Consider the following 27,065-nt stretch of genomic DNA (forward strand, 5'->3'; position numbering starts at 1 on the left):
AGCTCTTCTTCTTCCGGTGAGGAGCACACACACACACACACACACACACACACACACACACACACACACACGTCAGATAGTCTGATGCTGGACAAAATAAACAGCAGAGGAAATGACGCACGGACGCGGCGCCAAACTCTCCACATATATCAGCTGTCTGGAGTCTTTACAGTGAGGTGTGTGTGTGTGTGTGTGTGTGTGTGTGTGTGTGTGTGTGTGTGTGTGTGTGGATGAACTGTCATAATCCTAAAGATAATATACAAACTGTAGAAGTGGAGGACGTGAGAAATAAATGATAAATGTGGAATCAAACAGGAGATTACAGGAATATGGTCACGTGGATCAGGTGTGTCGCTGAGGCCTGCGCGCGCACACACGTCACTTTTCTCTCTCTTAAATATTATATTAATTATTTTTTAATGTTTGTTTATGGTCTCCGTTTATGTTCCAGACCTTCTGTTCGCCGACAGGAGCGAGATTCTGCTGCTAACACGCAGAATCGTTTATTATTCGTTTATTCTTTTGGTCAGAAAATCACCAAATATTAATATTTTTGCACCAAAACATCCTGAATTTCAACTGTAGAAATGTAAATAATTCTGTGTTAAATATTCCTGTAATGGTCCTGAGCGATGCGGTTCTGTTTCGGGTGCAGTGTTCAGTAGGATTATCACAGCTCAGCTCAGTCGGTCCAGAACACAACACGAGTCTAAGAACGAGGCCGCGGGCTGATCTCGCGGTGTTTGTGGGGTCAGAACCGGAGCTGAGACAGCAGCCGGCGGAGGAGGAAGAGGAGGAAGAGGAGGAGACAGCACGGGTCTAAAGGAGAAGCTGTGGTTCTGTCTGTCTGTCTGTCCGGGTCCAGGCTCTGTTTCCGATAAAATCTTTGGTTTTGTTGCGGTGGCAGGTCCGTCAGGAGCGGCAGTCTGTTCTGCAGTGAGGAGGAGGAGGAGGAGGAGGTGAAGAAGAGGCTCCCTCCTCCTCGTCATTAAATTAGATCATATCTATTTACAATGTACACGGTGTGTGTGTGTGTGTGTGTGTGTGTGTGTGTGTGTGTGTGTGTGTGTGTCTCAGTCGCTGTCCTCCTTGTCCTCCTGGATGGTGGTGGTGGAATGGTTGTACAGTCCCTGCGCCATCAGCTGCAGCGCCAGCCCGTTCTTGAAGCCGCTGGCCTTTTTGATCTTGGCCCGCTTGTTCTGGAACCAGATCTTGATCTGGGACTCGTTCAGGTTGAGCTCCTGGGCCAGAGACTGGCGCCGCTGCTCCGTGATGTAGCGGTTCACCTGGAACTCCGTCTTCAGTCTCTGCAGCTGCTCGGCCGTGAAGGCGGTGCGCGGCCGCTTGTCCTCCTTCCCGCTTTTGGACTTTTTCAGTTTCCGTGTCCTTGGGCCTGCAGTAGGACGGAAACAGAGAGCGGGAAAATGAATATTCGGCGCACAGAGAGCGGCGGGTCGAACCGAACCCACACACACACACACACACACACACGCACACACACACACACGCACACACGCACACACACACAGGTTTCATAAAGCCAACGACCGGAGAACAGGTTCCGATCCGCGCGCAGCCGAGCGGAGAAATACAGAACACACCAGAACCGGAACCACTCACAGCGAAAACACGCGGTGACGGAACATGACGATAAACACACACACACACACACGCGCGCGCACACACATTATTATTATTATTATTATTATTATTATTATTATTATTATTATAGACATTGTAACAATCACTTTTAAAATACTACTAATAATAACCTACTTACAGTTCTAGTTTTTTTTCCCTTCAGCATGAAATAAAACATCCTGGTGACTAACTTTATAATAATAATAATAATAAGAAGAAGAAGAATAGGAATAAGAATATTTAATAATAATATTAATAAACATTTGTAATGTAAATTACAATGTAATGTAAATGTGCTGTTAATTAACTTCACTTTCACTGCTAACAATAATACAGTTGATAACATACATTTATTTAGACTTATATTAATAATAAATCTGCAGCAGATGTTTAATAAATATAGTTTTGTTCAGTGATAAACGATCTTTTGATTTTTTTAAACCTTATTAATGATTAAAAAGGTTTATAAAGTCACACAACTAACATCACTGAGGCTGAATAATGTTTGATAATATTTAACGTTATTAATTATTAATGAGGGTTTTCATTTTTACCGTAATGATCCTAAAAGAACACCGTGTGTGTGTGTGTGTGTGTGTGTGTGTGTGTGTGTGTGTGTGTGTGTGTGTGTGTGTGTGTGTGTTTACAGTAATCATCGCTGTTTATAAAATGTGTCTATGGTCGGATTCTGATCAGTGACGCACGGATCAACACACACACACACACACACGCGCGCGGTGTTGAACATTTGGTAATTAATAAAAGAAACGAAAGTGAAAGATTAAAAGTTAAAGATCCATAAATTAGACTGAGCACCGACACCGTGTGTGTGTGTGTGTGTGTGTGTGTGTGTGTGTGTGTGTGTGTGTGTGTGTGTGTGCAGATGTTTGACTTCATGTTGCTTTAAAACTAAAACGTGTTTCTGTTCTTTTCTCATTGAACTCTGAGGAGATTTTTTAGTCTCTGGTTTCAGATTTATTCATCCTTGGAGCAACATTTAACTTTCTGATTGAAACTGCTGAACAAAAGATAAAATCTGAACTTCTGAAATTAACCGCAGGAACTCAGCAATAATCGATGACGTCATAAGGATTCAATCAGGGGAAATCTTCTCGTTTTTATGTGTTTTACGCACGAAGGATGTGAATGATCAGAGAGTTAGAGGCGGCTGATGGATTCAAAATGTCTCATGGAGGAGAAGAGAGGAGAGAAGAGGAGTAAATGAAAGAAGGGTTAAAGGTGAATAATGTCTCGATGATCAGTCTGATCATGGAAATATGATCAATCTCACATTATTCATCTTTGTTTTTATATCAAATTAAAATCTTCCCGCTTCGCGTGTTTTCTGTGTCCGCAGCTCATAAAACAAACATCACATCTACAATATTCTGATTTAATTCTGTTAAATATTCATTTATTTTGTTGGTAAAAAAGGTTTCAGAAGAACAGAAACATGTTGGTTTATTCTGCACATTTATATAAAAAATGTTTTTGATAAAGAAAAATAAAATGAATAAAATAAAAACATTTAATGTTGATGTTTTGTTGAGTTCGTGCTGGTGGAGAAATGTAAATAAATGTTAAAGAACAAAACACGTGACCTTTGTTTCTCAGCGCGTGAGATGTTCACCTGATGATTCTGATTTCATTTGATTTAAAACGTTTCAAATTAAAACACAGAAAATCTAAATAAAGTTAAATACACTGAGCTGAAAACACAAACTGTTGTATTAGTTTACAATATTAGTTCATGTGTTGAATAAAATGATTCAGGTGGAATTTTAAATCTTGTTTTCATTTTTGAATTTATTGTATAAAAAAATTAAAACTCGTCAAATATTATTTTATTAATAAAAAAAAAACTAATTTCTATCTTTATTTTTTTTTTACAATAAATGTTAATTAGTTTAATTAAATTTGTTCCATGAAAAATAAACATCTGACGTGTTTTATTTTCTTTTGTTCAGAAATAAATAAATAAATAAATAAACAATAAAACAGAATTCAAATAAAGCGCGATAATAAACGAGCCTCGCGCTTCTTCATGAAACTTTTGCCTTACCAGATGAGGGCCGGTCCGAGTACCGGGTGCAGTACACCCAGGCCGGCCACAGCAGCGGCTGGCTCTCCGGTGTTGCCGCGCCGGAGCCGTTCAGCACCACCAGCGAGGACGAGTTGTTCTCCGCGGCCACGCCGCCTGTCCTCTCCTCGGCTTTGACGCCGCTGCCTCCGGTGGAGCCAGCGGCCGCCGCGGCTCCTCCTCCGCCGCCGCCGCTGCTCTTTTTGGGACTCGTCAAAGAGGCGGAGGAGGCGGAGGACGAGGAGCTGTCGGTGCTGCAGTTGGAGTCCTGGCACGGCGTCCCGGGGAGGCTCGGCCTGCTGACCGCCGGATGGACGCGTTCCCGGCCGGAGGTGTGCGCCCTCTCCCGCGGGCCCAGGCCGTGCTCCTTCTTACAGCCGAAGTCCGGCCGCAGGATGTTGTCGATGAAAAAGTTGGTGGTTCGGTGGGCCTGCTGGGCCACCTGCAGAGGCAGTATGGGCGGCGAGGGCAGGCTGGGGGACGGGGACACGCTCTCTCCCTCGCTGCTATCCGTGCTGTTCAGATCCCGCTGCTCCTCCATCGCTGCTGCTCTGAAGAACGAGTCTGTTCTCTCGATCCACTTCCACTCTGCGGGCCTGCCTTTGTATCCACAATATGAGCAGAGGAAGCACTAAAACATAGTTATTTTCTCTCCGGAGTGCTGCTGGACGCTGGAATTATTCGCACACTGTGGACATCCTGCCTGCGTAAAGGCGCTCCGGCGCGTCATGGTCGGTGAGCGACTCTGAGACTGGCTGCTGCGCCCTCACACACTCAGAGCTTTTCACCGCTGTATGACAGTCGGATCTTCACAAAGTCCTCACATCACGTTACCATGCGCGCGCGCACACACAAGCACACACACACACACACACACACACACACACACACACACACACACACACACACACACACACACGCCAACCGGAGGCGCATGAATAACAGCCAAAGCGCAGCGGGCCAATCACCGGCCGGGACACTTTTGGACATGGGGTGACGATGTCCAATAATGTCGGGCGTCTCAGAGCCAAAAGGGGAGCTGTGGAGCAGCGAGCAGGCTTCACACAGAAACCAAACAAGAGATTATCACTGCTCCGAGACGGTGTATCTGTTACATCTTATACAGCTGAGAGAGACTCACACACACACACACACACACACACACACACACACACACACACACACACACACACACACACACACACGCACCTTCCTCTCGGCTGATGCTGGATGAATTCAGCGGCTCCTCTGCAGGTAGTTCACTCTAAGGTGGACCGGGTGCGTAAAACAACAACATTTACGCGCAGAATTGGACCCGAACCATCTCCCACAGTTCTGCTTCTATGTGTAACTCAGAGCGTTTTTGATGATGGAGACACTATTCTTACATTTTTATCCAAACTAAACTCTACACCTCCTACATCTTCATGCACCCCCCTCCTCCTCCTCCTCCTCCTCCTCCTTTTGTCAGCCAGTATTCTCCTCCAGGCCGCGCGCTCTTATCTCTCGGTGAGGGAGAACACGAGGAGCTGCCGGCGGATAATTTATAGGTTTTAATTACTCCATATTCCGCCTGATCAGCCGGACGTTCATCACCTGGCTGCGGAGAGAAAAGCGGCTCAAAGCTTCTGTCAGCGTCAGCGCGCCGAACACTTCATCACGCCACGCAGCGAAATAATAAACGCAGCAGAGGAGACAGACAGGCTGAGGCGCGTCTTCAAGGCAGAAAAGGCTGAAATACACAGAGAGGAACAACTTAATTGCTCTGATCTTATTAAAGCTTTTGTTTTTTTTTAATGTGAGGCCTCTGACTGCAGGACCGGACAACACGTGGAGACAAACTCAGTCCCAACAAACACGATCTTCAGTCACACTGTAATGTTCCTGCAATAACTTCGATTTATTTTAAAAGACGTTTTAGCAGAATTTTTATTTGGTTTTGTTTATTTTATGCGCATGTTTTCTCTAACAGCGGACTGTTGTAAGAATCCTGCAGGGAACTGCAGCATGTAGTGGCATCTACACATACTACTGCACATGACTTGTTCTCCTTTAATAATCCCAACAAATATGTTGCTGTTTTATCTTTTGTGCGACCAAACCGGTGAGAAAAACAAATATAAAGATTTGTGAAGAATCAGCTTCATTGACCAAGTGTGTGTTCACAAACATGGAATGTGGCTGCGGACACAGAAAGACAACAAGACCTGTGAAGTGAAACGTGAAATGTGAAGAATATAGAATGTTAAATGTTTCTGCAGAGCATATAAAACATAAAAAAGCACCAACAAAAGGTATAAACAAAAAAAAAAACAAAAAAAAAAAGAAGACAGAGAGAACCGCTGGAGAAATGTGTGTAAATGTGTTTTAGATTATTTACGCGCATTTTACGCACGGACACGCGTCTGTCCACAGAGGGCTGGATTCAATCAGTTATTATTCTCCACAATTAATTTGTTGTAAATCACTCAGCTGATCGTCAACATGCAGTGAGAACAACAATCATACAGATTATATGAATCGTACAGTAAAAGATCCAGATATCAGCAAAGCGCCAGACGTTCCTCCCGCTGGTTCCACCTATAATAACGTTTTCCTACGTACACACACACACACACACACACACACACACACACACACACACACACACACACACACACACACACACACACACACACACACACACACACACACACACACACACACACACACAGATAAGAGGCTGTTTCTGGGTGAACATCTCATGGAGGATCCGCTGCCCCGCTGCTGATTCTGATCTTCAGTCACTGAGGAGAGAAATAAAAGTGAGACTGCAGGAAGAGAAGAAGAAACTCAGCAACACATTTAAACACAACATCAATACAAATATCAATAAATACAATAAAATAAAAACAGACGAGCCTGCTCAGTTTCCTCGTTGCTGTTTCGTTTCAGCTAAAACCAAGGAGATATTTATATGTGAGGACAGGTGCATTATGGGATTTTATTTTAAGTGAGAAGACAAAAAAATCGGATTTTACATTTTTGATTCCACATTTTAAAACAATAATTTAATTATTTAGAAGAAAAAAAAACAAACAAACCTGTAAATGTTCCAGCAGTGACTGAACATTTACAGGTCTGGGTCTTTATATGATCAATAATATAACAACAACAACAACAACAACAACAACAATAATAATAATAATAATAATAATAATAATAATAATAATAATAATAATAATAATTATAATAAGTAATCAGTTTTTCCATCAGAAGGTGAATTTTTTTGTTTGTTTTTAGATTGTGTGAGATGTAAACGCTGACTGCAGCTTTGTGTTTTGTGTTAGAGACTGAAGAGACTGAAGCGGTGATGAAATGAGCAGATGACTTTATAAAGAGGAACAAACATGACGTCAGAATCAGCTGGATGTAACAACTGACCTGTGATCAGTGTCTGTCGTGTGAACTGACAGCAGAAGAGGAGACGAGCTTTCTGCAGCTTCTGGCTGCTGCAGCAGTCATGAAACAACAAATACACAGAAACTGTGAAGAGAAAAGTCAAAACTGAGTCAAGCTGAATGTTTCAGGAATATTTCACAGCGTCGATTCAGAATTATAAAATGGCAAAGTAGAAAAAAGCAGAAGGAAAATAAAACAGATTAACTGTGTCAGCGGGAGGAAATGTGACAGAGAGAAACTCTGAACAACTTAAATCACTTTCATCATCTCAGTGTTTCCTGTCTGACGGCCCAGCGCTGCAGAGAGAAACTGATCCCACAGCGACACCTGGTGGTCAGACAGAGAATCACCTGCACTGCTGATAGGCTGAAGACAGAGCAGCGTCACACACTGGTTTATTATCAGCGACTTTATTTCTCAGGTGGAGTCAGAGTGGATCAGAACATGAGACACAGGGAACATTTCCATGTTTAAAACCATCTAACAGACGATCAGAGAGGAAACACCAGCTTCAGACGGTGTGATGTCACTTTATAATAACCAATAACATGATCATCATCAATAAACATTTAGCTGATCAAACAAATCAATATAACGCTTCAGAAAGTCTTCATTATCTGGCTGTAAAGGTTTACAGGACTTTAAACAAGTACACACACACACAAAACAATCCTTAATGAGAATAATCAACAACATAACAGTTTGGACCAGATGACGAACCCGGTCCTGTTCTGGGGTCTGGTTGTTGTGCTGTACTGGGCTCTGTGGCGCCACCCAGAGGGGACAAGATGAAGCTGCTCCCTGAGTGTGGAGGGACTGTAGTGATGATCGATGCTACCTCTCTTCCTGGTCCTGATTCCTGGTCCTGGTCCTGGTCCTGGTCCTGGTCAGTAGTCCCTGTTCCCTCCTGGACCTGGTCCTGGTCCTGGTCAGTAGTCCCTGTTCCCTCCTGGACCTGGTCCTGACCCTGGTCCTGGTCCTGGTCCTGGTCCTGGTCCTGGTCAGTAGTCCCTGTTCCCTCCTGGACCTGGTCCTGATTCCTGGTCCTGGTCCTGGTCCTGACCCTGGTCCTGGTCCTGGTCCTGGTCCTGGTCCTGGTCAGTAGTCCCTGTTCCCTCCTGGACCTGGTCCTGGTCCTGGTCAGTAGTCCCTGTTCCCTCCTGGACCTGGTCCTGGTCCTGGTCCTGACCCTGGTCCTGGTCCTGGTCAGTAGTCCCTGTTCCCTCCTGGTCCTGGTCCTGACCCTGGTCCTGGTCCTGGTCCTGGTCCTGGTCAGTAGTCCCTATTCCCTCCTGGTCCTGGTCCTGGTCCTGACCCTGGTCAGTAGTCCCTGTTCCCTCCTGGTCCTGGTCCTGGTCCTGGTCCTGACCCTGGTCCTGGTCCTGGTCCTGGTCAGTAGTCCCTGTTCCCTCCTGGTCCTGACCCTGGTCCTGACCCTGGTCCTCAGTCGTCCGTCCCTGCCGGTGCCGCCCAGCTGGCTTGTCACTGAGCCCCTGCTGCAGTCCTGGTCCTTGGTCCTGGTCCTGGTCAGTAGTCCCTGTTCCCTCCTGGTCCTGGTCCTGGTCCTGGTCCTGGTCCTGGTCCTGGTCCTGACCCTGGTCCTGGTCCTGGTCCTGGTCCTGGTCAGTAGTCCCTGTTCCCTCCTGGTCCTGACCCTGGTCCTGACCCTGGTCCTGGTCCTCAGTCGTCTGTCCCTGCCGGTGCCGCCCAGCTGGCTTGTCACTGAGCCCCTGCTGCAGTCCTGGTCTTTGGTCCTGCCGTCCTGTCGCCGTCTCCTGCGTAGATTTCCTTCCTCCCCCTCTGTCCGGTCCCTTTGCCTTCAGGCTGAGTTCTCTGGTCCTCCTGGTCCTCCCACTTCGGACTCCTCTGTCTTGGTGCTGTCTCCTCCTCCTCAGTCCGCTGATGTTTACAGTGTTTACATCCCTGCTTGTCTTCTAGTTTTCTCTCTCGGTGGAGAACTTCTGTTTGGATCACTGACTGTTGGACTCGTCTTTACCTGAACTTTTCCAGCCTCTTTTAGTTATTTTGTGTTGCTCTGCCAGCTGCTGTCTCCAGCTCCAGCACGTTTATCTAAAGTTACATTTTGTTGATTCCACTCTCTGTTTGCCTTTTGTCCTGATTCTGGGTTTGAACTGTGCCAGAGACTCTGCTGAGACTTCGTTGTTGTCCTTCGTTCTTCCTGACTGAGGGATGTTTTGAACGTGTTACTGTCAAGCTGAGTGACGATCAGAAGGTTCAACATTCAACAAGGCTTCAGACATCAGCTGTCTTCTGTCCTCACAGCCTGCACGGATCTTTTGTGAACCCTTTATAAAGTTTCTCCTGCACTGTGACGAACCTCATCCACCCCGAGTGCTTCAGGTCACCGAGCTTCAGCTTCACACTCTCTCTGCAGCGAGATGCAGAGGAGCAACAGGAGAGACTGCATCTTCTAATCACCTCTTGTACATGTTATCAACTGTTCAGTCTCTCTGCTACCAGGAGGTACAGAGGAGTGCTGGCAGGTTATTAAAGCAGATGCATGTAGCTAAGACGGGGAACTGTGTGTGTGTGTGTGTGTGTGTGTGTGTGTGTGTGTGTGTGTGTGTGTGTGTGTGTGTGAGTGACACAACCTCACCCACTTCTGTCTGACTGAACACTGTGAAGTCTGTCAGCATGAGTTCATCTGCTGGACTTGACGATGAAGCAACAACATAAAATCCTGATATAATAATTTCACCAGTCGTTCAGCTTCACAGTTTATATGACAGCACCCAACTTGTAAATGTCTGTTATGCAAGGCCTCCTTGATTCTGTGGTCAGAGCTCTGAGTTCCTCGTTCTGTTAACGGGCGGCTCTGTGCGGGCATGTTGTGGCTGAAATTGAACAACCTGATGTGATTGAACCAGTTGTTGTTTCTTCTGCTGATTCAGCACTTTTCGTGGGAATATCATGACGCAATCTGGAGTGAATCATATTTTCCCAACATCCTGCTCTGTGTGGTATAAGAGGTGCTGCAGTAGGAGGTGGAGGTGACTCTGGACTGGATGGAGACTTCAGCAGACGATCAACAATCCCCAGAACAGAACATGTCATGCGGCAGGAGCGACCTCCACATCTTCCAGACTGACGGTGAGTTTCAGAGCAGACTGACTGCAGACCAGCTGCTTCTCTTTGAGATGGTAGAAAAGAAAACGCAGCTGATGACAATTCTAATATTCCCACTAAAGCTGCTACTGGTGTTGATTCTACGACTGTACAACTGATTGATGAACTAATACAAACATCTAAACCTCGTCACTGAACTCTTCAGTGCTCATTTCATCTCTCGTCCACCTCTGAACCTTTCAGACAGGACAGTACTTCACCTGTCAGTCACACACTGTTTGCTCTGGTGTCACTTTCTTGACTGTCCTGCAGACACAAAGAACCAGGTTGTCTCATCCTGATGGACAGCTGACATGTTCACTCGCAGCTTTGCAAATGTATCATAGTGTTTGTATCAGCCGGAGGAACCAGTCTGCTGCAGGAGACGGATCACAGCCTGCTGCTTCAACTGTTTCAGATCCAAGGCCCGCGAAGCCTCGCAGACCGTGGAGCTGTTATGTCCTGGTCGCTTACCTCGCCCTGCTCTCCGCCATCATCATATTTCTCATCTCCAAAGGTAAACGTGTTATTTTACTGAAGAGAATCCAGTTTATCTCTCATCATGTTTTCTGTTAGAAGTGAATAAAAGGCTTGTTATGTTTCCCTGCCTGTCCCAGTCGTCACGTTGGAGTGTCAACTGTCTAACATCAGGTCGCAGAAGCTGACGTGCAGTGACATTTGTCAGGGTGGAGGGCAGAAGGCGGATGAAGCCCTACAAACTCTCGTCTACAACAACAGTCGGGAGACCAAGACCCTGTGGAGCCAGCTGTGGGTGCTGCACAGCCAGGTCCTCCTCATGTTTGTATTAAACATCTGCATGTTTTAACTCAACAGGACATTTTAAAGTTCTCTTCGAGAAACAAAACCAGAGACCAAACTTAACAACTTAAACAGTTTCCTTCAAATGTGAGCTGAATGATGAGTTGTTGTTGAAAGAAAGAAAGTACGTTAGAAAATCTGATGCAAGCCGACAGTTTGTCTTTGATGAAAGCTGCAAAAGTGAAGACAGATCTGGTTTTGAAATCATTCCAGTTGCACCAGAGCTTCACCAACCACAAGTCAGGTCACGTTTATTCACTTAGAACATTTAATACGACAGGTGACTCAATTTGCTACAGGCTGCGAGAAAAGATTACGCCACTTGTACGATGTGGAAATACAGCCAACAGCCTGACTGACTGACAGTCACAGTAACTCAGTTGTTTCAGTGTGTTCTGGTCTTTTTCTTCATTATAAGAATAAGACAGTCACTGGTTTGCTGACGTCTCTGTAGCTAACCTGCCAGCATCACATTGCTGAGGCTGATATGTGCTCTGTAGTGAAGTTTCTCCTGTAATATCACAGCAGCCATGTTTTACAGAATGTCTTTAACATCCCAGTCATGTTTCTGTTGGTTACCATGACAACAGGTCCAGAGCATGTGTGGAGAGCAGGGTCAGCTGCACCAACTGATATCGGAGCTGATGCTGCTCAACATCAGCACCCACAACATACAGGACAAACTGACCAACATCGTCAACAAAACAGGTCTCGTTTTTTTATTACGTTTGGTCAGAGTTTGTTCCTGATGGAAACCTGGAAAGAAACCTGGAAACACTTTGAGAGCAGAGGGGTTTTTTTTTGCATGTATGTCTTCAGGAATTCCTGGACTTCCAGGTAGAGATGGATTTCCAGGATCCAAAGGTGATCCAGGAGAGAAAGGCACGAAAGGTGAGTCGACCTGAAGCACTCGAGATAAAGTCAGAAGACCAAACCAACGTGTTCCTCGTGCACGACGAGTTTAATTTCTGTCAAAATGTCTGAATGCGAGTGAAATCTGTCACCCTGCTGTGTGAAAACAATAAAGTGTAAGAAGTGAATCTGATCAGGGCAGATTTAGCAGAGGTGCATGTGTGTGCAGCAGGAGGCATTAGCTTTCAGCTGCAGGTCCGGTGATGATGACCTGTCATCTGTTGTCAAACGGCCGCATGATGAAAACCGGCTGATGGATGAGCTGCAGACATTATTTCACAGAGCCTCCCAACTTAGTCAGAGCACTGACATTTCCTCTATGAGATCTCTATCAGAGCTGGACTTTCACTGAAGCCGACACATTAGAGTCTGAGGCAGATCTGTTCTACAGGTCGACCCTCCAGCTCACTGAGTTTGACTAAAATAAGGCTTTGAATGACGTTTACTGGTGTCGGAGAGTTTTCACTCATCAGCACTTGGACTCTTCTGTTCTTCTACCCAGGTGTTGCTGGCCCTCCAGGACCAAGAGGAAGCATGGGAATGAAAGGAGACCCAGGTGAGCAATGCAGGAGCTTCAGGTGTAGCTGAAGAAACATAAAAGTCAATTCTCTCCATATTTACCTGTAAACTGAATCTATACTGGTCGACCAGTTATCACCCTGGATGATGACCTCATCCTGTAATCATCATTGTGTTTCTCTCTGAGTCACTGTTCATTTTTTTAAATTGTTAATCAATTAAATAATTTGAAAAATATATGACCTTTCCTCTGATGTAGCATGTAATCCTCAGTTATCAAATAAATGTGGTGGAAGAATAATGGTGTTCAGGCGAGACGTCCTGAGGACATGTTCCTCTGTGACTCACTCACTGACTCACGGTGATACCAAATATTGTTATTCTTCAGTTCCTGGATGGAAAAATGTAAATTCCCATTATGAAATCATTAAGTTTCTCTTCCTGCTTTAACTTCTGATTATCTTCAGTGAATCTGCTGACAGGCTGCCGTTCCACCTGATGAACGAGACGATCTGCACAGCTCACAGTTATGAAATATAGAATAAACTGTGACTGAATCCCTGATTGTGTTTGTGTGACTGCAGGAGATCAGAGACCGGGTGCAAAGGGAGAGAAAGGAGACCCAGGAGACCGAGGTGAGGGTCCGAATATCGACTGAAGAGTTTGTTGATTTCTTACATTAAGGAGTTTCTTCACCGTTGAACAGACGTGGCTCTTCTGAAGAGCTGCTGACACTGAAATAAACAGCACTTATTTCTCACCTGACTGCAGTTTCAGAGATTAAGTTGTGATGATCTGTGACCTCTGACTCGTGTCCCTGTGTGTTGACTGCAGGATACAAAGGAGATGTGGGGATCATCGGCCCCCGGGGTAACTGTAAATCTTACATGCTCCCAACATAAATGCTTCCTCCTGTGTGAGATACTAAATGGATTTCTGTTGATTTATTTAATTCCAGGACCTACTGGATTTCCTGGGCTTTCAGGAGCAAAAGGAGCAAAAGGAGAAACAGGAGGTGATGGTCCTCCGGGTCCTCCAGGTCAGCTGCACACTGTGTCACATCTGTCAAGTGAACATATGTTTCATAACTGTCAGTGATACAATTCTGGTTTTGGGCACACTGACAAATATTTTGGAGAAATTTTGTATAAAAATTAAAAATGAGATGAAATAGAAAATGTGCATTCAGCACAAATAACAACGAGATATCAACAGATACATCCTCAAAACCTAAACCACTGAAGAGATCGATTGCAAGACGCCCAAAACATCGATCCAAGACGTCCTGTGAAGGTTTCTAATCGGAAACAAATATTGAAACTGCTGATCAGAGACACAGATAACAGTGTCCCGTCCATCGCTGGTTACTAAGTTAAAATGAATTGCAGTAGATTTTTGATTTCAGCCGGACATGAACAACTTAACTGCTGTAATAAAAACCACAGTCACTGGAGATCATCACCAGACAATACATATAAATATGAGTGATAATAACCCTAAACTGTGGTTTATCTGATGGAATAAACTTAATATTAACTAAAGTATCGTTTCTTGTTCCTGTTGGTACGTCTGAATAGACTTCAGGCTGCAGCGAGGCATAATTCATAATTGTCAATACTGTCATAATTCACTGGTGTCTTTTAATCAGGAATGATTTTGTTGTCTTGTCACCAGGAGCATCACCAGGACCTCCTGGTCCCAAAGGAGATCGAGGTGAGTCTGTGTTCGAGTCACAGTAACTTGAATCAGAATCGTGTTTCTTCCACATGTGATGAACCGTTCAGAGCACCTAAGTTACAGAAAACATCAACAGCTGACAGTGAAATGTATCTGTGATAAACTTTGTGTATTCAAGGTAAAAAAAGTCCCAACATCTGGTCTTTGTTGTCTTTGTATTGAGCTAAATATCAGAGTCTGTCTGGATCTGGCCTGGTTGCAGTAGATTCTTAACACCTGCCGCTCAGGTGAGAAGACACTTTGGGTCGTTCTCCTCACAGCCAATCAGAGCGTGACAGCGTCCTCTCATGAAGGCTTAAGAGAGGTGGAGAAAACACGCCTGGCCCAGTCTGATTCTGTCTTTGACCCAGTGTGAACTAACTGTTGGCAACTCATCAATAATTCATCTGGATGTTTCACTAGAGAATGAAAATCCAACATCGGCTGTTCAGTAGATCAGTGTTCTTCAGTCCAAAACTCAAATATTTCACGAATAGATGGCGACAAAATAGATGCTTTTTTTTTTTTTTTTTCGTTTTTACACTTTTTAATCAAAATCTCCACTATCTGAGAACAAAACACTGTCAAACTGCAGAGTTAGCTAAGATGGCTGCTGACCTGCTGACTGACACTTCAGTTGACCAGTTAGGAGCCAACATGTGATTTCACAGATGGAACAGCTGCTCCTTGTTCCCGCCCCTCTCTCCTGAGCCACTTACACACCAGCTTCTAGATGATTGACACATAATGTAGCCAATGAGATTTGACATAAAAAGTTAGAATTTTGTCTTTGTATGTGCTGTTTTTCCTCCTCACTGTGTGTAAACTGTCGGTTTGGTCTGATGTATTTGACTGTTGTTCCCTCGCAGGTGAGAAAGGAGAACCAGGTCCAAAAGGAGAAATTCCATAAGAGTGAGTCTACGTGGGACTGGTACCAGCATCACAGAAAGATGTCTCACCTGCACAACAGGTGATCTGAGCCTGCTGCCATCAGTCAGGGATTCTGACATTCAACTGAAATAAAAAGATAGCAGGTACCAAATAACGTGACTGGATCAGATCATCATCCAGAAGCTTCACAGTGTGTTTCCTCTCTGATCGTCTGTTAGATGGTTTTAAACATGGAAATGTTCCCTGTGTCTCATGTTCTGATCCACTCTGACTCCACCTGAGAAATAAAGTCACTGATAATAAACCAGTGTGTGACGCTGCTCTGTCTTCAGCCTATCAGCAGTGCAGGTGATTCTCTGTCTGACCACCAGGTGTCGCTGTGGGATCAGTTTCTCTCTGCAGCGCTGGGCCGTCAGACAGGAAACACTGAGATGATGAAAGTGATATAAGATGTTCAGAGGGTTTCCTCACGCAGACACAAATAATCTGTTTTATTTTCCCTTTTTCTACTTTGCTAATTTCTAATTCTAAATTTCGTGAACATGAAGTATTCCTGAAACATTCAGTTTGACTCAGTTCTTAATTTTCTCTTCACATATCTTGTTTGTGGACACAAACTTGGCCACTGAAGCTGATTCTGTTTCTGCCTCTTTATAAATTTTGATATTTATATTTCTCACCTGTTTGGTCACACAAAAGAAAAACACCATAGATAATAACAGATTTGTTGGGATTATTAGAGGAGAACAAGAGTTGTGCAGTGTTTAGATGCCACTAAAGGCTACAGGACGCCTCATATTTCAGAGACCACTGACCAAGGCAGAAATTTACATTTGTTAGCGTGACACCACTGAATATTTTTATCTAGATGTCAGGAATCATTTTGGTTGTGTTTATGGTGACAGAATCAGATATTTTGGGTCAGAACAGGATTGTTTTCTAACCATAACCAAGTAGTTTTTGCAGCTGAACCAATCAGGAGCATCAGCACAGCGTCGTCTCAACACATCACTGAAAACTGAACCTGAAGAAACGTAGTTTCAACATATCTGTGGTTTGATGTCTGACATTCAGATAATATCACCGCAGGCTGCAGCTGAAATGCTGGACGTCCCGCTCTGTGTCTCCCTCTCTCTAACGGTGGCACAGAACATCAAACCTTCACAATGACTCTGACTTAATCCCCATGTAAGTGTTCAGTCACTGTGATCCCATCTGATGTGAGCTCGACATGTGTATCTACAGTTTGTTCCCTGAGGCATCAGGGAAAAAGTGCCTGAGCCAGCTGTGTCAGAAATCATCCCTCATCACGACTCCTGTCCTTGAACGTGACCTCTTCATCTTCGCTGACCTCTGCAGAGTCTTCTGTGGTGACACTGCAGTGGACTGAAGGTGACAGTGAACGTGACACTGACGAGCAGCAGGGGAGGATTGATGAGGACGGAGAGATGGACAATGATTGTAGGCTGACAGCTTCATATTACTGACTAACAGAGTAGAGCAGTGATGTTGGAGGAGTTTCATTCCACAAAGTTTTATTTGCAGGATATTTTGTCTACATTCATTGAAGCTAATGTGTTTGGTTACAAAGTGAAACTGGGCTGAATGCATTTAAAATGCTGTGTTTTATGAATATGTAATAAGAACCAGCTGTGAACATCATTAGCAGCAGTGCAGCTCTGTGACTTATTTCCCCCGTGAGACTGAGCCTGCCAGTCAACCCATCAACAGCTCAGACACCGTTCTTCTTTGTTGGTGCCATTCTAGACACACTCCACTCCGGCGTCCTCATCATGTCCACAGTTGTGGGTACCGACTCCAGAATTAGGGCAGTTGAAGATGCTCCACTCTGATCCTGTGCATTCCAGGTCATCCAGCCAGATCTGACCGGACCCTGCAGAAGAACAGCAGTGTTAAGAGTCAGACTGGGTCATTCAACACCAACTCACCCAAAATCCAGAACTTCTCCCAGTTCACGTCAGGGACTGTCTTGAAATACATACAAACCTCTATTAAATTCATGGGACCTGCAGGAACCTGTAGTTAAACAGGCACTGATGAATGTTCACAGTTATCAAATTAATAACAGGAAGTCATTTTCAGAAATTAATATCTCCACTAGTTTTCACTTTCTTGCAACCAAATGTTGGTTCTGTGTTGTATTATGGTAGTTCTGTCACATCTAGAAGTTAGTAAAAAAGGTAATTTCCTTGTGATTTTTTTTTTTTATTAAATTATTTTTGGAACTCCTCCACTGAACCGCCATCTTATCATGGTGGAGGGGTTTGAGTACCCGAATGATCCTAGGAGCTATGTTGTCTGGGGCTTAATGTCCCTGGTAGGGTCTCCCAAGGCAAACAGATCCTAGGTGACGGGTCAGACTAAGAGCGGTTCCAGCGCCCTCGATGATAAGTAGAATAACAAGGACGTTCACGTCGCCCAGAATGGCGTTACCGGGGCCCCACCCTGGAGCCTAGCGGTACCGGCTAGAGATAGTCGGGCTCACCTCTACGCACAGCCTGGGCTCTGGAACCCAACTCCCTGAGAGAGGTTGGACTCTCTTCCACTCTGGAGTTGCCTGCGGTGAGAGGTAGCGAGCTGGTGTGGGCTTGCTTATACCTCCTCAGCTCAGCCGCCATGTGTTACAGTTTTCCCCAGTGAACGAGAAGATCGTTTCCCTGCGCCTTTGGGCCGGGGATAGGTCTCTCACTGTTGTTTTGGCTTACGGGCCGAACAGCAGTGTAGAGTACCCGTTCTTCTTGGAGTCCCTGGGAGGGGTACTGGAGAGTGCTCCAACCGGGGACTCCATCGTTCTACTGTGGCACTTCAACGCTCACGTAGGCAGCGACAGTGTTACCTGGAGGGGTGTGATTGGGAGGTCTTCAACTCCCACCTCCGGGAGAGCTTTGACCAGATCCCGAAGGAGGCTGGGGACATTGAGTCCAAATGGACCATGTTCTCCACTTCCATTGTTGACACGGCTGTTCAGAGCTGTGGCCGTAAGGTCTCCGGTGCCTGTCGTGGTGGCAATCCCCAAACCCGGTGGTGGACACCAGAAGTAAGAGATGCTATCAAGCTGAAGAAGGAGTCCTATCGAGCATGGCTGGCTTGGGGGACTCCTGAGGCAGCTGACGGGTACCAGCAGGCTAAGCGTGCTGCGGCACGGGCGGTCACGGAAGCAAAAACACAGGTCTGGGAAAAGTTCAGGGGGGCCATGGAGGAGGACTATCGGTCAGCCTCAAGGAAATTCTGGCAAACTATCCAGCGCCTCAGGAGGGGGAAGCAGGTCCCCACCAGCACTGTTTATGGTAGGGGTGGGGAGCTGTTGACCTCGACTGGGGATATCGTCGGGTGGTGGAAGGAGTACTTCGAGGATCTCCTCAATCCCACTGATACACCTTCCATAGAGGAAGCAGGGGCTGGGGACTCAGAGGTGGATTCATTCATCACCCAAGCCAAAGTCACTGAGATAGTTGGGAAGCTCCTCGGTGGCAAAGCACCGGGGGTGGATGAGATCCACCCTGAGTACCTCACGTCTCTGGATGTTGTGGGGCTGTCTTGGTTGACAAGTCCAAGTCTGATGCCATGGTTTTCGACCGGAAAAAGGTGGCTTGTCCCCTCCAGGTTGGGGGAGAGTTCTTGCCTCAAGTGGAGGAGTTCAAGTATCTTGGGGTCTTGTTCACGAGTGAGGGAAGGATGGAGTGTGAGATTGACAGGTGGATCGGTGCAGCGGCCGCAGTAATGCAGTCGTCATACCGGTCTGTCGTGGTGAAGAGAGTGCTGAGTCGAAAGGCGAAGCTCTCGATTTACCGGTCAATCTACGTTCCTACCCTCACCTATGGTCAAGAACTTTGGGTCATGACCGAAAGAATAAGATCCCGGATACAAGCGGCTGAAATTAGTTTCCTCCGCAGGGTGGCGGGGCACTCCCTTAGAGATATGGTGAGGAGCTCTGTCACCCGGGAGGAGCTCGGAGTAGAGCCGCTGCTCCTCCACATCGAGAGGAGCCAGCTGAGGTGGCTCGGGCATCTATATTGGATGCCCCCTGGATGCCTTCCTCGGGAGGTGATCCTGGCATGCCCCACTAGGAGGAGACCCCGAGGAAGACCCAGGACACTCTGGAGTGACTATGTCGCTCGGCTGGCCTGGGAACGACTTGGGATCCTCCCGGAGGAGCTAGGGGAAGTGTCCGGGGTGAGGGAAGTCTGGGTGTCCCTGCTCAGGCAGCTGCCCCCGCGACCCAGCCCCGGATAAGCTGAAGAAAATGGATGGATGGATGGATGGATATTTTTGGAACTTTTCACTGGCTGTAATATCACATCCACTGTTTTTATTTCATCTGTAGACATTTTTTTATGTTTTCTGATACCCATCAACATAAAGAGCTTCAGCAGCAGACTTCTTACCTGCTCCCTCTGTGAAGACAGAAGAAGCTCTGGTGTAGCCCAGCATCCGACAGATCACCGTCCCATCATTGGTGTCGAAGCTGTCGTCACACACGGTGCCCCAGACGCCGTTGCGTCTCACCTCCACTCGACCTCGCCGTCCACTTGGCACCAGACGTACGATCACTGTGGGGATAAAGGAGCAGCTACGAAACAAGTACAGGAACCAGTTCATTCAGCTGCAGCTCCCCTAAGACTCCCCGACATGGGCACTGCTTTGAATGATTCAGAAACAGCTCCGATGTCTCTCTACACGAGCCTCCAGGTTGAAGCTTCCTTCTCTTTGACCACATCAGTCCCGTACAGACTTACTCTTTAAATCTGCAATGGCTCCTTTTGGTCCTTGAGGTCCTGGAGGAAATGTGGAGGGAAAACATTTAAAATTTGACACTGACACTGACAGAATGATTCTGCAGATACTGTTTGTTACCCACACATGTTTTAATGTTGCAGTTTTTTCTATGGATGAAACATTAAACTGATTTTCTTGTTAAATAAACTCATCTGTTGTTCTTTCTGCCTCAAACACACACAGAGTGAAACACAGAGCTGCCGTCCATCACAAAACATGCAACTTAGAGAGTTCATGTTTCATTTCAGATGTTCTTTGAGGTTTTCTGTAACTTTAAATGCTTTGAATGGTTCATCACATGTAGAAGAAGCAAGATTCTAAATCAAGTTTCCAGTAACTTGAACACACACTCACCTTGAGCTCCTTTGGCACCAGGAGGTCCCGCGACACCTGGTGACAAGAAAATGGGATCTGATGAAACAAACTGAGTGGAAACCAGAATGTCAGCATAATTCAATTTCAGTGTATTTAAGTGACTTATAAACAGTCCACTTCAATGTTTGTTCTTTCAAGCTGTACTTGAGTGAACCCATGAATACAGTGGGTGCACTTGATAAATAAAGTTGTGGCTGGATTCACAGATAAGGTTGGAAACTTATTCCTGGCATGTAAATGTCATGATACTTAGTAAATACACATAACAGTGTGCAGCTGACCTGGAGGTCCCCGTGGACCGATGCTCCCCGGGTCTCCTTTTCGTCCATCAGATCCACGAGCTCCAGGAACCCCAGCAGATCCTGGTGGTGAACAACAAATCAACAGAAATGAATTTAGTCGCTCACACATGACTGATGAGTACATGTTCACACACACAGCATGACAGATTCTTTAGGCACCTTTTTCTCCAGCGCTCCCCCTGTCACCTTTGTCTCCACGAGAACCTGAAAGGACAAGATTCAGAAGTCAGACATGAAACCTGGCTGCTGTTCCATCACAGATAATTTGATCTCTGAAACAGTGTAAGAAATTAAAGAATTATTTCCACTTTGGTGGTATGAAATCTTCAACGAATATCCAGACTCTTACCTTGGGATCCAGTGTCTCCCTTTGCTCCCTTTGCACCCAGTCCCTGAGCTCCTGGGTTTCCACGGGGCCCAGCTGGACCGCTGGGACCTGTATTCATACAAACACACAATCAGAGTGATGATTTTGTCATTTTTGGGGACTCACATCTTTATTTCAAATGTAATTAGGGTGGATGATGCAGTCATCTACCTGCTGCTCAGAACTCTAACAAACCTGGAGAACACTGGACGCACTGTGAGGGTCATGTTGTTTGACTTCTCCAGAGCTTTCAATACAACACAGCTGGCAACACTTACATGGTAGCTGGAAGGTGAGGGAGTTGACCAACACCTGGCTGTATGGACTACAGACTGTCTCACTAACAGGCCACAGTATGTGACTCCAGGACTGTGTCTCAGATGTGGTATTATGCAGTATGGGGGCACCCCAGGGTACGATTCTCTCTCCCTTCCTTTTCACCCTCTACACATCAAACTTCAGTCACAACACTGTGAACTGTCACCTCCGATGACACAGCCATCTTTGGATGTGTGTCCAGGGGGAACAAACAGGAATACAGGGGGTCATCAATGACTTTGTTGATGACCACCTGTGCAACCACCTGCGTAACCACCAGTAAAACAAAGGAGATGGTGATCAATTTTCCAGAGAATGACACCACAGATCACACCAGTGAACATCCAGGGTTTGGACATGGACATAGACATTGAAAAATACAAATACCTCTCACCCCCTGCACCAGACTGTGGAAGTCTGGAGCAGCTCCACCAGCAGACTCTGAAACCCACCATAGATCTGATGTCTGAGTGTTTTTCCTTGTTCTTGTGCCTCTTGAGATGTTGTAACAAATACATTTTCCCATTGTGAGACAAATAAAACCCATCTAATCTAATCTAATCTAATCCAAATACATCCATTGGGTGGAATGGCAGTGTGTCAGCAGATTTACTGAAGAAGTTAAAGATGGAACAGAAACTGTTTCTTCACATCTGCTGATACATTTCTACTCCCCATGAAGAAAGTCAAGATGATATGAAACCAACAGTGGTCACGATTCTGTTATAGTGAAAATAATATGAGGTCAGTATGAGGAACACATTTTCAGGATTTCTCCCCTTCAGTGCCACCCTGCCACAACTTTTTCTTATGTATTTCTCCTTTGTGGTTGTTAACAAGCTGCTGAGCTGTCGATAAAAACATTTTTTTTATGATCATGACATCCACTAACAAAAATCAACAAAATGACTGTACAGGTTAACCCTCTGATGCCCACAAATCGCTGGTGAGCTGGAAGACATGTTTTCATTAAATTATCAAAATGACATAATTTATCATCCAGAAACATGAGCAATGATCGTTGGATTGTCATATATCCAACAGTTCTTGAATGACTCACCTGTGATGAACACCTTTGTCAGAGACAATTACACAAATCTAAGCTTAAAACAGCGACAATTTGAATCTGCCTGTCCCAGCAAAGGTTTGGCAAAAATAAACTGGAAAGGACTAGTTTGTGACACATGTTTCATTCAAGAGCCATCAGATATGTGAAAATCCGACCATCATTGTAATTTCAAAGTTTCTGGCTGCAGTCAATTTGTCATTTTGGAGATTTTTGCATGACAACATGCTTCCAACTCACAACAACAAGAACATTTTTATACTAATAAACATAATGAAACTCATCTGACCAGCAGCTCCTGGTGTTCCTTGTTCTCCTTTCAGTCCTTGGTCCCCTTTTGGTCCTTGAGGTCCAACGACACCACTGTCACCTGAAAAGAAGAATACAGGTACTTAACCACTGATCACTTTATGATGATTTATAGCTGATTTTTGAAAACTAACAGTGATGATGTTGGCTGTAAATTAAAGAAATGTACAGAAGTAAAGTAAAAAGTACGATATTTTGAAACACTTAAATGAATTAAGTACAGTGCTTTAGTAAATGTAAACTGATGACTAATTAATATTTTTCAGTCACAGCTGAACAGAGTCAACAAACGTCCAGAATTACAAATTTGCAATAGTTAAGATACTTTGACAGAAATGTAGCTTGTTGTAGTTGAGGAAGTCTTTGGATGTTAAACCTTTAATCACCTTCAACTTCATCTTAAATGCTTCAGGTTGACTCACCTTTGGGGCCTTTCAGTCCTGGTGCACCTGATGGTCCATCTCTACCTGGAGGACCAGGAAGTCCTGAAGACACACACACACACACACACACACACACACACACACACACACACACACACACACACACTTAAACTCTGTCCTTTGAATTCAGTCCAAGTTGTTTTCTTAAACTTAGCTGTGACTATCAGCCAAAATGTTCTCCCCCAAGTTTGTCTTGCTTCACTTGAGAGGACCTCATTCTTTAGCCCATTAATCTGAACCATCACAACTAAATGCTTATACCCACACTAAAAAGAAAAAAAAGCATTTAAAATCTTATTTTGGGGCAAAGTCACTGAACTTAATTCAACACATGAACAGCTTCTGTGTCTCGGTGACAATCTGGTTCTCTCCATATTCATTTAGATGGGAATCTGGTCTTGTTAGCCCAGAATAACTGCTGAGTTTACTGCTGGTAAAAACAAACACACACATACACACACACACACAAGTCAATATTACAAACAGGGGACTACATGTCTCCACCCTCTAAGAGGGGACCTCTGTCTGTGGTCATTTTGAAAAACAAAAATAGAATAGAAAATGATCTGTTAAGGTCTTTTACCATGATGACACTTAAGATGCCTTCTTTAACTTTTTTTTTAAGAAATTCCAAATAGGGGCCTCCAGCAACGTCTACCCATCAAAGAGGGGGCTACACACACACACACACACACACACACACACACACACACACAGGCAAATGCAGACACAAAAACACACATAAACACACATACACACACACACTCTGTCTGTTTCTCTATTTCTTTACTTGATTAACAAAGACTTCAGATTTTTATCCCACCTGCTTTGTGGCTGATGTTTGTCAGTCTGTCTTCCATGTTGTGGGTGCTAGTGGTGAGAAGCTCCAGGTCCGATCTCAAGCTGGTGTTGAGAAGCACCAGGTCCGATCTCAGTTTGTCCTCCATGTTGTGGGTGCTAGTGGTCAGAAGCTCCAGGTCTGTTCTCAAGCTGGTGTTGAGCAGTTCGAGGTCTGATCTCAGTTTGTCCTCCTTGTTGTGGGTGCTGGTGTTGAGAAGCTTTAGGTCCGATCTCAGTTTGACCTCTATGTTGTGGGTGCTGGTGTTAAGAAGCTTTAGGTCCGATCTCAGTTTGACCTCTATGTTGTGGGTGCTGGTGTTAAGAAGCTCCAGGTCCGATCTTAGGTGGATGTTGAGAAGCTTTAGGTCCGATCTCAGCCGGTCCAGCTGACCCTCCTCTCCACACATGCTCTGGACCTGTTGTCAAGGCAAAAAACAGAAACTAGAACATCATGTTAAAGCAGTGCTGTCAATCGCAAGCAGCTTTAGAGTGAGAGTATGTGACTTCTGATGCTGTTAATGGAAGAAGTGATCATGAAGCCTGTTACATTTACTGCTGCTTATTTTAAATTCCAATACCAGTCTAAGAATGTGTGTTAGGTAAGTAGTGAGAGTTAGGATGTGGTTGGCCTTGCTTAGCATATATACTGGGTTCGGGCTCAGTCCAAAGTTAAACAAGAATACCAACGTAAAGTCAGTCTATTGGCTTTGTGTGTTTTTTGGCTAAATGCTAACAGCAGTTTGTTGATATGTTTTTCAAGCTATAACCAGATTCTGGTTGTGAGGGTTAGGGTTAGGGTTAGGGTTTTTCATCTTGTGGGGAGAATGGATATCTGTGCTGAGCTGTGCCTGTAAGAGTTAAATAAAGATAATGTTGAGTTAAATGTGAGGACCTGGCTCTGCAGTGTCCACAGGTGGCTCCTCAGGGTCTTGGTTTCCTGACTGTTGTTTCGGAGCAGAGTCTGGAGGACATTGTCATCATCTTCTCCACCCAGAGAAATGTCATTGGACGTCAGCCTCTGTGTTCGGGGGCCAGACACTGAAGACTGCAACGTGAAAACTGAGACAAAGAAGGAAAAAAAAACATGCTATCAGTAATTGAATTCACGACCCATCTCTTCAATATGTTACATCTAAAAATAAGATGCAGTTACCTTTATAAACCAGGAAGGCGTTGAGGGCGGTCTGCAGGATGAGGTAAATAATGATAATGTATAAACACCACGGTCTTCTGGGCCTCGCTGGCTTCAGATCTGAAACATGTAAAGCAGCAGGATGTGATCAGCCTCCCTCAATGAACATCCAGGAAGAGAAAAAAAGTCATTTCAGGAGACGAAAAGTCGCCCAGTTCATCCAGCTGATACAAACGCTTTTATAAATTTTCAAAGCTCCGAGTGTAAATGTCAGCTGTCCATCACGATAAAATAAAATAAAAACCTGTGAGGAGATGGAGACGGTTTCTTTTTGTCTGCAGTAAAGTCAAGAAAGTGACACCAGAGACTGTGACTGAGAGGTGAAATGGGGGTGGATGAGAGGCAGCAGGGTGACGGGAAGTTGAAGATGATTGTTTTTACATAGATTATTTGAATTTAATCTTAGAAGAATAGGTAGATTATATGAGATGTTTCATTATTTGGAGCTGTTGCAACAGCCCAGTCTCACAGAGGCTGTAGAAGAAGTGATAACTGTAGTAGAAGCAGTCGTGGCAGTAACAGTGGTAGCATAATTAGCTTTCGCATCAAAGTTGCAGTGTTGTTGCAGTAACAGCAGAAATAGTAACTGTGCAGCATTAGTAGGTGTTAGCAGCAGATTTGTTCAGGAGAGACATTTACAAAGTGGTAAAACTGAATGTACTATCTCTTCTTGCACTACTTTGTACATTTGTTTGTTTCAATGTTTTAAAGTCATTTGATTTAAATAAAAGTTACTATACATGTGCGAGCTTGAAGTAAACATTACACACTGATATAAAAATGACAAAAAATGTTTTTCCCGTTATTAATGCCACCAACTTAAAGGTGCTTCTTATAAGAAAATTCTCACTCCCATCTCATCTGATAAAAACTGTGTTGCTGTTATTTGCTATATGTTTATTTTGTGAGTCCTTTTATTTATTATGAAGCCTCATTCCTGATCTCACCTATGCGCAGCTGTGTTTTCTGTCTTCCTACTTGTTATAAACTCTGTTAAAAAGCTTTAAAATGTTGGTGCAGTGGCTTTAATTCGAGGAGACATTTACAGCAGGACCCTCTGATTATCTCAGGAAGCCTCTCAGACAGGACGGATGAAACTTTGCAGCCACCTGCTGGTCCTGACTGTCACTTCAGTAACTCTCAGGTTCAACAGCTGCTGATGTTTCTTTAGGGTGGTGGTGATGCTCTCTAAGTAAAAACTTCTTTGTGAATTATGATTTATAACAACACAGATCCCATGAAGATGAAGGCTCAGTGTTACTTAACGAGTGCATCCTGTTTAAAGAATGTCCCTTTCTGCCATGACTAATCATACACTTGATGTTTTTAACCACAAATACCCAGTTTCTGTTCTGTATGTTTATTTTCAGTTACATTGCTTGTGGCATCGAGGAGAACTTAAAAAGGGAAGAGGGAAACAGAAAGAGTAAACGTAAAGTAGGAAAGAAATTGATTGAGATATAGAATAAATGCAAAAATGATTTAAATTTGGTTGTTAAATTGGATTAAAATTGATTAAACTGCACAAACCAGATTCTGAAAATAAACATTAAATTACATTTTAAACATTTTATAATGTTGTGTATTATAGGTAACACTTGTATTTTTCAACTTTTCTACAATAAAATATCAAATCATTCTTATTCTCTTCTTAATGGAAACTCCTTTTTTGTGCTCTAATACGTTCTATAATTTTCTCACCATCAGGCTGGAAGCTGTAGAGATCTCTCCGGCTTGGTGGCATGTCAAACAGCGGCTTATTTTGGGTGGAAGAGAAACTGTTGCTCAATGTTGTCTCCATCATCTGCAGAGTTCAGAGTCACCTTCAGTTTCTGCCTCAAGGACTTTAATACCGCACACCAATTGAAACAGAGGAAGGAACTGCATCTGATATTAAGCTGAGGTAGACAA

General features: G+C 44.5%; 3 protein-coding genes across 3 annotated transcripts; 1 reads left to right on the top strand and 2 right to left on the bottom strand.

The window, feature by feature from the left end:
• Positions 1–372: 372 nt before the first annotated feature.
• LOC119025985 (homeobox protein engrailed-1-B-like) lies at positions 373–4,493 on the bottom strand. The gene is made up of 2 exons (XM_037110036.1): positions 3,704–4,493; positions 373–1,393 (listed from the first exon to the last, which is right to left on the bottom strand). The coding sequence occupies exons 1-2, from the start codon at positions 4,260–4,262 to the stop codon at positions 1,074–1,076; spliced, it is 879 nt and encodes a 292-aa protein (XP_036965931.1). The 5' UTR covers positions 4,263–4,493; the 3' UTR covers positions 373–1,073.
• A 5,511-nt stretch (positions 4,494–10,004) lies between these two features.
• LOC119026357 (collagen alpha-1(XXV) chain-like) lies at positions 10,005–15,449 on the top strand. Its single transcript, XM_037110670.1, has 11 exons — positions 10,005–10,273; positions 10,707–10,805; positions 10,906–11,075; positions 11,698–11,815; positions 11,927–11,998; positions 12,522–12,575; positions 13,123–13,173; positions 13,373–13,408; positions 13,497–13,577; positions 14,213–14,251; positions 15,124–15,449. Exons 1-11 carry the CDS (start codon positions 10,189–10,191, stop codon positions 15,162–15,164), a joined length of 846 nt encoding a protein of 281 aa, XP_036966565.1. The 5' UTR covers positions 10,005–10,188; the 3' UTR covers positions 15,165–15,449.
• A 1,218-nt stretch (positions 15,450–16,667) lies between these two features.
• On the bottom strand, positions 16,668–27,050 carry LOC119026359 (macrophage receptor MARCO-like). Its single transcript, XM_037110673.1, has 14 exons — positions 26,856–27,050; positions 25,116–25,214; positions 24,855–25,021; positions 24,341–24,378; positions 23,946–24,025; positions 23,102–23,164; positions 22,660–22,740; positions 20,969–21,055; positions 20,779–20,823; positions 20,599–20,679; positions 20,297–20,332; positions 19,903–19,941; positions 19,552–19,716; positions 16,668–17,039 (listed from the first exon to the last, which is right to left on the bottom strand). The coding sequence occupies exons 1-14, from the start codon at positions 26,956–26,958 to the stop codon at positions 16,909–16,911; spliced, it is 1,215 nt and encodes a 404-aa protein (XP_036966568.1). The 5' UTR covers positions 26,959–27,050; the 3' UTR covers positions 16,668–16,908.
• Between the last annotated feature and the right edge of the window lie 15 nt (positions 27,051–27,065).

Source organism: Acanthopagrus latus, chromosome 9 (genome assembly GCF_904848185.1).
Source record: "Acanthopagrus latus isolate v.2019 chromosome 9, fAcaLat1.1, whole genome shotgun sequence".
NCBI lineage: Eukaryota > Metazoa > Chordata > Actinopteri > Spariformes > Sparidae > Acanthopagrus > Acanthopagrus latus.

Bases quoted from the DNA above. Each gene is read 5' to 3' on its own strand.
- LOC119025985 (XM_037110036.1), bottom strand. From the start codon at position 4,262: ATGGAGGAGCAGCGGGATCTGAACAGCACGGATAGCAGCGAGGGAGAG. The intron at 1,394-3,703 runs GTAAGGCAAAAG...GTCCTACTGCAG, and splicing joins CTCGGACCGGCCCTCATCTG to GCCCAAGGACACGGAAACTG.
- LOC119026359 (XM_037110673.1), bottom strand. From the start codon at position 26,958: ATGATGGAGACAACATTGAGCAACAGTTTCTCTTCCACCCAAAATAAG. The intron at 25,215-26,855 runs GTGAGAAAATTA...TACATGTTTCAG, and splicing joins CTACAGCTTCCAGCCTGATG to ATCTGAAGCCAGCGAGGCCC. The intron at 21,056-22,659 runs GTCAGATGAGTT...GTATGAATACAG, and splicing joins AGGAACACCAGGAGCTGCTG to GTCCCAGCGGTCCAGCTGGG.
- LOC119026357 (XM_037110670.1), top strand. From the start codon at position 10,189: ATGGAGACTTCAGCAGACGATCAACAATCCCCAGAACAGAACATGTCA. The intron at 11,076-11,697 runs GTCCTCCTCATG...CCATGACAACAG, and splicing joins TGTGGGTGCTGCACAGCCAG to GTCCAGAGCATGTGTGGAGA. The intron at 13,409-13,496 runs GTAACTGTAAAT...ATTTAATTCCAG, and splicing joins GGGGATCATCGGCCCCCGGG to GACCTACTGGATTTCCTGGG.